At 27.6% G+C, this 11,665-nt stretch overlaps 1 protein-coding gene and 1 long non-coding RNA gene across 3 annotated transcripts in view; both read left to right on the top strand.

The window, feature by feature from the left end:
• The window catches only part of LOC100213926 (carboxypeptidase D), a 38,509-nt gene extending 33,138 nt beyond the window's left edge, over positions 1-5,371 (top strand). For both annotated transcript variants that reach the window (XM_065807547.1, XM_065807548.1), the window contains exons 8-9: positions 574-833; positions 4,255-5,371. In XM_065807547.1, the coding sequence (XP_065663619.1) occupies positions 574-833; positions 4,255-4,809 (815 nt within the window). In that variant the 3' untranslated portion in view covers positions 4,810-5,371. The remainder of the gene's footprint in view (positions 1-573; positions 834-4,254) is intronic.
• Positions 5,372-10,430: 5,059 nt separating this feature from the next.
• LOC136085854 (uncharacterized) lies at positions 10,431-11,443 on the top strand. The gene is made up of 2 exons (XR_010641225.1): positions 10,431-10,530; positions 11,062-11,443. It is a non-coding gene; the product is annotated as an uncharacterized LOC136085854 (long non-coding RNA).
• Positions 11,444-11,665: the final 222 nt, after the last annotated feature.

Here is an 11,665-nt window from a genome sequence, read left to right as displayed (position 1 = left end):
GTTAATATTAAGTACTAAGTTTGAATAGTTGCGAACAAGAGTTAATAACATTAACTAATTAACATTAATGGTTTTTAAAATGATTTTAATGAGCAGAAAAATAAGATGTGCAATTAATTTTCTTTAATGTTGTTAACTTTAAAGATTGAAATTCTTAGTTTGCTATATTTGCTAAATTTTATATTTGCTAAATTTTATATTTGCTAAATTTTATTTGAAATTGTTATAACTAACAGCATTTTTTCTTCCAACTTTTTTTAATTCAATCGATTCATTTAATTTTCTTGTAGCTTTTTCCACCATTTGCGAAATCATTGCAATGAATAAATTATTTTTAAATAAATTTAAAATTATCAATAGCGCGTTAACACTTTTTTTTTTCTATTAATGAAGGAATCAGACAAAGGATTTATTTGAAAATATCTTTTTAGTTAAATTTTCGTTTTATGTAATTTAAGTAACTGTTATTAGTAGCATCTCACGATTTCTTTTAGTGTTTCAATTTCTTATTTTCCGCACTGAATTTATATAATTTTATAGAAAAAAGTTGTATTCTTATCTTATTGCTTTTAGGCTATTCTCAAGAACATTCTACAATGATGCATGGACAACCCTTTTGCCCTGGCCCTGATGTTAATGAGCAGTTCGATGATGGTATAATAAATATGGCAGAGTGGAATGGGCATAGTCATCCAATGTTGGATTATAGTTACAAAAACGGTAAAGGTTTTGAGCTTGCAATTTATGCTGGCTGTTGTAAAGCACCATCACAAGCTGCACTAGAAGGGTTATGGAATAGTCATAGAAAATCTTTAATCAAATTAATTGCTATGGTGATTGAAATTTTTTTATTTATTAATGCTTATTGAAATGTTTATTTTAAACTTTTGATAAAAATGAAAATAGAAAAGTAATAATTATAACTTAGCAATAATAGCAGAAAAACAAAATTTTTTTTACTATTGTTGCTAAGTTATATTGTTATGTGTATGTTGTTATTATTTTGCTCAGTGTTACTTGTTGCTGATTAAAATTATTTAACTTAATTGAGTTAATACATTCTTAGCAAAATTTTTGTGGTTTGGTCAACCAGAATGATCTTGTTTTTCAACAGGAATCAATTTCTAGTGTTGTTAAACTTGTTGTAATATTTTAAAACCCATCTCCCCTTAAAGATTTTAACAACTGCATGTTAGTTTATAGACATCTGGTTGGGTAAAGATTGGTAAGATTTTAATAAGACCTGCTTGTCAATAATGTTAATAACTAGGACTACCTTAAATAACAGCCTTATTGATATATATTTACAGCTTTTTTTATACATTGTATCCATGGTAATGAAATAATTTTTTTTGTTCAGATAAAAGTGTTGTTCAATGACATATTTTTTGCAGAGTTTGTTTCAATCTTCAATTAAATGATCATTGAATTGAGTTATAAATGTTAAATGCTACAAGCTCAATTAGAAAATTAATCTCAATGTTTAAATGTATACTGCAGGTTTTATAAGCTCTATTTATAAAACAATTAAAAATGATATCTATAACTTTTCTATTGTGTCCCACATTTGGTTTTACTTGGGCATTTGCTTGGGTGTTGCTTTTATATAGTGAACTTGAATGTTTTTTTGAATCATATTTGTAGAAAAGAGAAAGAGATACAATCTTAAGAAGATGGGAGAGAGTCTCAAGCAGAGCTGGTTCATCCACATTTACAATGCGTTTTAGGACCTTGCATAGAAGAAAAAGAGCATCATTTGTAGAACCAGCTCAAATATGACAACAGTATTCCGACAGGAGTGAAGAAGGGATTTGTAGAGTTAGAGGATGGAATAATGAGTAAAAAATAGCAAGCACATTAAAGAGAAGCAACCATAGCAGGTACTAACTTAGCAACCGATTGTATATATGGTTTCCATGAGAGGTCAGTAGTAAATGATAATACAGTATTAAATCAATTAAATTTACCATTATGATTACCGTTCATAAGTATAGTTACAAATTGTCAACTGTGAAGTTGTTTGCAGTATTTAACTGAGTTTTGTTGGAAATTCACATGCTACTGCAAGACCCAATCTGTTACAGAAGTGAGATCGAATTCAAGATTGGCTGCCTGTTCTAAGCAATCGAAAAAAGACTTTTTGTCAATACAGGAGTATAAAGTTGAGTCATCAGTGAATAGAGCCACTTTAGATGTAAGGTTGTCAGGAAGACCATTAATGTAGATAAGAAACAAAACAGGACCAAGGATAGAACCTTGAGATACCCCAGTTACCCATTAATGGAATTAAAGAAGATTGGCTTTTGAGGATGACTTTGATAAAGCGGTTAGAAAAAAATGATTTGATAATCTCAAAAACTTTCCCAGATACTCTATATAAGGCAAGCTTATGGAAAAGTCCAGCTTGCCAAACATTATTGCAAGCTTTTGATATGTCAAGAGCGATAGCCCTAGCCCCGCCACCTCCATCTAATGCACTATAAAATCTTTCAGTCACAGCAGTTAGCAGCCGTAGAGCAAGATAGATGTATTGATTGTCTGACAGTAAGTTGTTTGACTCAAGATGGGATGTTAGAAAATAGTTGATAAAAGACCTTGCTAATAGCAGAAAGAATTCTGATTGAATGAGAGTTAAGGTTTAAAGGAGAGTTAAGGAACCACAGATAAAATTTTCCAGCATGAAAACAAGATTCATTAAAAAGTTAAGAGAGGATTGAAGAGAGTTCTGGTGAAAAACACTTTAGGATTCAAGAGTCAAGTTAGAAGACAAATTAGTTACAGTTCAGACAAAGTTTTATTGAATCAGTTTTGTTGTTTATTTTGATTTTAAAGAGATTAATTGAGTTAAGAATTTCAGAATTTGTTTTTGTGTTTGCATTATAAAAATTGTATTACAATTAATTTTGTTTACAAGAGTTATTTTTGTTTACTTAAAGCTTCAGAACTTAATTTTTTGTTTTATGTCACGGTTTAAATTGCAATTTTTGACTAGCCATTTCAAAACAACAATCAATGACATTATTGGTTAATGGGAATTTAATACATCCATATAATAAATCAAATGATTTATTTTAACGTTTTTATAAGTTAACACATTTCAAAATTTAAAAAGGATTGTTCAAAAAAGTTGTTAGTAAAGTATTTTTAATAGTTTTTTTATAATTTATTTATAAAAATCCAACTTTGAACCAATAAGCAATATATTAATTATGCTTCTTTGATAGTTAAGTCACTAAACTATCAAAAATTCGCTAAAGAACAACACCAGAAACCACTTTGACACCTACTAAAAATTGTGTTACACCTCAGATTTAAAAGCTGTTCCAAAAAAAACTTTTTTGCAAATCATAAAAAAAATCATGTTTTACAAAATAATTTTTACAAACTATCTTGAATGAATAAATCACTAGAATTTAATCAAAAAGAGAAATTTGAAAATTTTTCCGTGTCCCTGAAACATCAGCTCCTGTCAAGCATATCTTTTTTCAGAGTGGATTGATAATGCACCCTCATAGAGCTCTGATTCGTTGCTTGAAACTTTGATGTCTCTTAAATGTAACAAAGATTTATAGGCTATATTGTGATAGTTAATGGTTATGACTTATAGTTAACGCTGATGAACATACTTTTAATTTAAAGATGTTAATATTAGTTGTTAACATTAAGCACAAAAATAAATAAAAATAAAGAGTTAGAAGTTTTATTTTTTTATTTTTATGTATTTTTGTTTTTGGCTTTCATATTATATCCAAATTATTTTCATATTGAGTTTGTTGAATTCTGCGCATAACCTTGGTATAATTTCATAACTTGTGGTTTTATTGTAACAGAACTTGCTACCTGGAGTTTTGTTAGGAATTGACCTTAACGTTAGGCTAAAAAAAATCTTTGAAAAACTTTTTTTAGCCTTACGTTTGAAAATGTTTGAGTATGCCTTGGGCTTGAAACTCTTAGCCTTAGCCTGATCCTAAAACTCTTGGCCTTGTCTCCGGCCTTGAAACTTTTGGCGTTGTTCTTGGAACATGTGGCATTGGCCTTGCTATTTTTGGCCTTGTTAACAACTCTGGTTGAATTTAGTTTTTTGTTTATTTTGTTCAAATTTTTTTAAATTAAAGAATTTTTTTTTTTTCCACTGTGATTTTTCTACAAATTTGTTTTAAAAAGAAATTATCTTTTATAAAAACATTGAAAGTAAATATATTTTTTTAAATCTTCTTATTAATATTTTAAAAATTTAATAAATTTCTTTTTTAGGCACACACTGGTATAAAAGGTTTTGTTTATGATAGTATTTCAAATAAGGGTATACCAGGGGTAAAAATTAAAGTAGATGGGAGAGAATACAACACCTCAACTTCAGAATTTGGAGATTTTTGGCGTATTCTTGTTCCCGGTACATATAAGCTTATTGCTACAGCAGACGGTTATGAAACTAAAGTTATAAATGTAGAATTAAACAACTCAAAACATTTTGCTGTAGTAAACCTGGCTCTTGAAAAGGCAGGATCCAGTTCTTACAAAATGCGTCTTACCTCAGTCGTGTTTGTAGCTCTCACAAGTTCTTGTATTTTTGTTTTCTTATTACTTGTTTTTATTACTGTTCGAATTTACCAAACAAAAATAAAAAATGAGAAAGGAGGATTTAAACCACTTCGGGATCATTTAGATCATAATTATCTTCAGGATGTTCGTCCAACCAAAAATAACCTATTTGTAGAGGATTCAGAAATATCAGATTTTGATGCAGAAGAAGAGGAAATTATATTTACTGACGACGATGAATTTAAAAATGGTCGTGTGAAATCTTAACTCCAAATTATACTTATGTTTTTTCATCTTTTTTACTTATTGACTAAACTATTTTTGAAAGTTTTATGCGTTGTTTAAATAACTTCATTTTCAAAAATTTATTTTAGAATTTTCATTGAAAACATTTTAAAAGCAATATTTCCTATAAGATTTTTAATCTATTTTTCTATTTTATATTGTTCATAATTTTAAATATAAAATGTAATCAACTTTATTTGTTGATAGTGACGGGATTTAATTATAAATTTTCTAATCATGTGAAATTTTTCAGTCCTTTATTCACTTCAGTTTGCTGTATTGTTTTGTAACAACCGGTTTACATAAATTAATTTTTTTATGAGCTTTTTGCGCAACCGGTGCGAAATAACGGAAACCGCTTTTAATATTTATTTTACGCTTCTCGTTATATTTGAGAAAAAATATTAGTTATTTAAGTACAATATCGAATTTTTGTATATATATATATGTATATTATCAAGTGAATGGAACTTTTTTTGTCAAGTGAAAAGTAGAGCCTTGTAAAAATATATTTATTTTTCAGAATGAAAATAATAGTAATTAATAATCGGATTTTTTTATTCAATTTAAAAAAAAAAAGTCTTTATTTGAAAAATAAAAAACAAATTTAAATTTAATGTAACAAGTTTTGAAAATTCGGTGTCCTATTCTAAAATACACAAAATACTAGCATCAATTTCGTTTTTTTTCCCCCAATTTTCATTATTTTAATTTTTTTCATTTTTTTTTCATTATGGAACCTGCATCAGTGCAAAAACTTAAGGTGATAAATACCTGAAAAAATTATTTTATAAAATGTTTGTTCTTAATAATGTCTTTTAGATTTATAATGACATAAACATAATTATTAAACAAAAAAAATAAATAAAATGCTTATGCTTAAAATAATTAGGGTAATACCCTAATTATGCAAGTTTTTTGTTCCAAGATATCTTTTGATTGCGAACAGATATTTACACTGAACTTTGCAAATTAATCATTAATGGTGGATTGCATGTTCTGAAGTAAAAATATCATAAATAAATCCAAAGAAAGACGAAATTTGGTTAATTAAAATATTTCAAGTAGTTTTACCATGAAGAAATATAAAAAATGCATAAATAAAGAAAAAAAAAATTGTCAACTTCCTTTCAGTTCAGAAATAAAAATCATTGATTGAGAGCGCTTTTGAGCTATTTTATTTTGTTTTTGTACGATTTACCTAGTTTGTCAATATCTGAAAAAAACGTCGACAAAAATTCTGATAAACTATTTACCACATATAATGTAAACAAAAAATATGAAAGAATTTGAAAAAGCTTAAAACGAAACAAATATTATAGTATTTTGAGCACCTTTAAAAAAAATTGGAATATTTGCAAAAAAATTATGCTGGATCCAACATTTTTGTAAATAAACAATTTTAAGGATCACTACTTGCGATCCATTTAAATTTTGGACGAAATTTTTTTATAAAACACAGAGATTTTAAAAATGTAGCGAAAGTTCATATTATACCAAACCACTTGATAATAAGAGCACTTTTAATTACCCAAAAAAAAAACACCAATTAATTAAAGAAATACCAACCTGAGAATAAGAACTAATTTGTGGAATAAAATGATTCTTTATTAACAAAACTTGTCATTAAAAAATCAAGTTTCAAGACACTTTTTATCGAAACTTACTATTTTGTTTTTAAGCAAAACATTGAACGAATATCTCTTTCTGATAAAGATTTTGATTGCAATTGATTTTACTGGATAATAATAAATAGCTGTCCCAGGACAGCTGTTTTTAAAACAGTTGTAGAGTGCAATAACAGTAGATATTGTACTGTATCACCTTTTGACTAAATAGGTGTTTACTGTTATACTATTGTTTTTAATTTTTGCTTTAATAAAAACTTTTTGTAAATCTCTGAATTGTCTGGTTTATTTTTGAATTAGATTTATTGACTCTATTCAAAAATAAACCAGACGCTTCTATTATATCATTCGGCAGACTATTCCACGTGTGGACTAAACGATTTGCGAAAAAATTGTATCTATGAGCGTTTTTGCAGAATAGCTTTTTTAATTTAAATTTAGATAGAGTTGTATTTTTATAGAGAGATAGAGTTATTTAGATAGAGAGATAGAGATGTATTATTAAGTTTTGGTATAAAAGTATAAAACTATTAGGTGTTTAAATTAATATAAAAGAATGAAGTTTGACATTGTGCTATGGCAGTTGCCTTTTTGTTTTTGGTATCATACTAGGACGAGAAACTAGTAAAGATGAATTACAAAACAATATTTATTGTCATTCTAATCTTAAAAAAAATCTGCAATTTCAGAACTTTTTTCACCTGAAATTGTTTACCATTGGCATAAACATGTTTAATCGCGATTCGCGAAGGATTTTCGATGAGATTTGAGTCTGAAAAGGTAACATTGTTCCATGCTTTAATCCATGACTTTTTTTCTTGTGCCCATGCAATACATTTTTCATCAATCCATTGTGTTTTTTTTTTTGTCAACGAAGGTCCTCTTACGCGTATAGTAAAAACTATGTTTAAAGATTTATTTAGTATTTGTCAAATTCTACGAACGCCAACAGGTTATTGAAGCTGCTTTTCTTAAAGATCTCTAGATAAAGATAACCCTAAGCTTTTTTTAGAAGGCGTCTTGTCGCTTATAAAGCGAGCGCTCAACCACTACACCTCTACCGCATATATATGAAAAAGAAACATTTTAAATGTTTTCTTTTCAAATATTTTTCAATACCGAAATTTTATCAGCTATTAGAAGTTGAAATTTTTCAAAATTTACAAAACGATACTTAAACAAAAATTACAATTTATATATTAAAAGTGATATTAAGTTATTCATTAGGTTATAATTTGGGGTTAGTTTGACTACTGATTTGTTAATCCAACGAGTTTCAGGAGAGTTTCTAATATAGTTTCTAGTTGCAAATCTATATAAGATCCTTACAGTTTTAAAGCACGGTATTTCATAGGGACCCATACAGAATTCCAAACAGGCTAACCCGTATGAGCATAAGATAGAAACCACTGTCAAAATTAGACGGCATCCCAGAAAGCATCGCATATGGGTTCCAGTTAACAACCCAAACGATACCTATATCATTGTCAGCAGGGTAATGTTTTAGTTATATTTTAAAAAGCCATAAAATGTCACTAAGCTCCTTTTTTTTTAAAAAAGTTTGTTTTATGTAAATATAGTGTTTCTATAGTGAAGAGAAAATTTGATAAAAATAAGTTTAGTTTTGAATATTTTGTGCTACCATGTGAAGTGGTGGAATAAGAATTATTAGGTAGTTAAAATAAAAAGTAGTAACTTGGAATATGGGTGGTAAATAAATTTAGCTACATAGTTTGTTTATTATTATGCATTAATAACATATTGTTTTAAACTAAATAATAAAAATCTTCTTTAATATGCTACAATAATGGTCAGTACAAGATCTAAGTCAGACAGAAACAAAAGATGCATGATTACTTCGCTAAGCTGCTGAGCAAAGAAATAATGAACGAAATGCAATTAACCACATGCGTAAATTGGGTTAATAAGTGAAACAGGAATCGTTGAATGGTTTATGAATCTTGCGCTAACCCGCTAGAAAGTGTATTGAAATTCGTAAAGTGTATTAATACAATTGGTTGTGAAATGCTGCTCGCACATAAAATCGACTTTAAAGTGTTTAGATCTATGCAACTGAACTAAGTGTAAAATTACTGATTCTGCGGCTGACGGCAATGTTTACGATGATGGTGTTGATGGTTATGACAAATACAAAGGAAAGGCTTATTAAAAGATAATGCTTTAGCCGAACATTATTTATTGTTCTGCTAAAGTATTGTTACATTACCAACATATCAGTGCAAACTGTAATAGAGGTATATATATGTAGATATACCTTCATTACATATATATGATATATATTTCTATAACTCTCTCTATAACTCCGAAATACGAACCTCGACGAACAAGGCCGCTGCGCGGAGAAACAAGTTGAGCGCGGTACTACCAGGGACGTGGTGGGGATCGAACTAGATCGAATTATATACTAGAGATATAATTATTATCCCATATAATATATGAAATAATAGATATATCTCCAGTACTAGAGATATATCTATTATCACATATATTTTATGTGATAATAATTATATCTCTAGTATTGTTTGCCCTGATATGTTTTCAAGTTCATTAGATGAACTGTTATCTGAGGATCTTTTGTCAGTGAATATATATTCAAGTGACAATCAAAATAGAGTATCAAATATGGTTGGTTTTTCTGGTGATGTTGAATTCAGTGATACTGATTCTAAAACCAAAACCAATCTTTCAGCGAGAATTGTTTGCGTGACAATGAAAACTAAATTTTGTGTAGACTGGAATATTTTAACGTTTAGTTCAGTCTACACTACAGCATGCATTTAAGTAACTAAGGTTCATGGCTTGGTCAAAAATTGAATGTTTCAATGTGTTAACATGTAATAAATCTAAATTTATTTTCTGTTCATGGAAGAATAAATGTCTTTTTAAGAATATATGTATTTTTACGCATTCTTCATATTATTTAAATCATAATAAATAAGTCAACAAAAAAATGCTCGATAAACCACTATGTTACCTCTTCTATAGACACAGTTTTACATTTGAAATTGATACTTGCATTAATATCTTTTTTTTTAGCGAGATTTTGAAAGTTAATAAATATTTATTGCGGTATCTTTTTTTTTCTTGTAAAAATTGACATTTTTGATTTTCAAAAAGTCTTAAAACCTAAAATAATTAATTAACTTTAAAATCTCTAACTAAATATTAACCTAACACACTAAGGACTATTTGTGTAAATTTTTATAAATGAAGTAAAAGATAAGTATAAGTTTCTCATATTTTTATTTTACTTTGTGACTAATTCGCAGAAAATTGGCCATTTAAAAAGAAAAAAAAAATTATTACTTGATTAAAAGAAAAACTATTTTTTAAGACTTTATCTTGTATGTTAAAATGTAAATGTTATAAAATTTTTTACTTATTTGTCACTTTACATTAAAAAAAAAAATTTTAATTTTATAATTAATAAAATATATTTTGTAAAAATAATATTTATCAGTAGGTATAAATAGTATATATATATAAAACAGTATGAAAAAATGTTTACTAATATCTTAACTTGCAATGTGTAACTGGCTACACATTAATGTTTTCCATGTTTAAACAAGAAATACGATCGGATCATTTTATGAAGATTATGTTTGTTCTACATTATTGTGTTATTAGGATAGCACAATAATTGTGTTATCCACAAATAAATTTGTTTTGGTGTTTTTTTCTATGTTTTATTTCGTATTCATGAATTTCAAAGTTATGTTCATTAAATTTTAAAATTGTCTGGATTTTATTGGGCCCACCCAGCTCTTAACGTGGGAGCAACGAGTCTAAAAAATAATTAATTCACTATTTTTATCTAAATTTATATTCATCAACAAATTTTAAATTTCATGCAATAATTATTATTTACTAATTAGATTACTTTTATTTCATAATTTCTTTAATATATTTTTGGAAATATTTTAATGAAATAGATATTTTAATAAAATATTTTTGAAGATATTTAATGCTGGTTTTTTACCAAATTTTAAGTTTAAAAAATTATTTTACATATAGATTTTTAGTTGGAGGATGAAGGCAAAAAGAAATCAGAAAGGTAAAATTAACTCAATTGAAACTTTTAATATTTTTGTGGATGTACTACATCCACAAAAATCCATCCAGGGATGCGGAGTCCCAAAAGGACTCCGGCTTTATATCTCTACTTTTTCCAAGTCTGTAGTGTCCAGAAGCTCTAAACATGATTGTTGACTTATGATCTGCTATAAAAAAAGTTCATGATATTTAATGACTTGAAACTTATTGTTTTTAAGCCCGGAGTCCTGGAGTCCCGGAGTCCTTGCCGCCATTATACCTAAGGACTCCGGGTTCAAAAAGTGATTGTTCCTCTAATCTAAAAGTCTAAATTTTTTTCCTATTAGTAGTTCAGAAACTTATTTATATTTTTAGAACTCCTTGATACCAAAAACTAAGATAAAGTAATTTTTTTGTAACTTTCAAATCCGGAGTCCTTTTTGGGACTCCGAATCCCTGGGATGTAGTATGTGTCTATAAACTGGCTGCATGCATTCATGTTTAAGTAAGAACCTTTCCTTTGGTTAAATTAATTTCTTTGTTTTTGATATAGTTTTCTTAAACTTGGAAGAACTATCGAAAAACATCAGAAGATTTTCTTCGAAATCGTCCTTCTTTATGATGCACCACCGAACGCAGTCAAACCTTACAATAAATTGGGTTTCAATTGTTTACCTGATAATGTAATTTTTAAATATGATGTTGTATAGTGTATTTTTAGTTGTATAAACAGTAATTGTAAGAAATTGTAAGAAATAATACATTTATATAATACAAGGTAAATAAATCCTCTACTAGTATAAATTAGTTAACTAATTTTGGTGCAATTTTGTTATTATAAAATGAAGCTAACATGCATTTTTATTATATTATAAAAATGATAATATAGATGTGCATATTGAACACTGCACAAGTTAATTTAATGAAATTTTTAAGTATTAGTTTTTTGTTATTATTTTTAAAACCAATGCGTGTGCGCGTTTGTATATACATGTAATAAAAACACGTTTCAGACGCGTATTATGTGTCCAATAATCTACGCGTCTAAAATGTATTTCTGGTACGTGGTCTACTCGGTAAAATGGCTTATATACATTCGTGAATAACACGTATTCTGAAAAGTTTTAAATGCGCATTTAATACCAAGAAAACACCGT

Source organism: Hydra vulgaris, chromosome 10, assembly GCF_038396675.1.
Source record: "Hydra vulgaris chromosome 10, alternate assembly HydraT2T_AEP".
Lineage (NCBI taxonomy): Eukaryota > Metazoa > Cnidaria > Hydrozoa > Anthoathecata > Hydridae > Hydra > Hydra vulgaris.
Note: the sequence above shows the minus strand (reverse complement) of the source record. Positions and strands in the feature narration are given on the sequence as shown.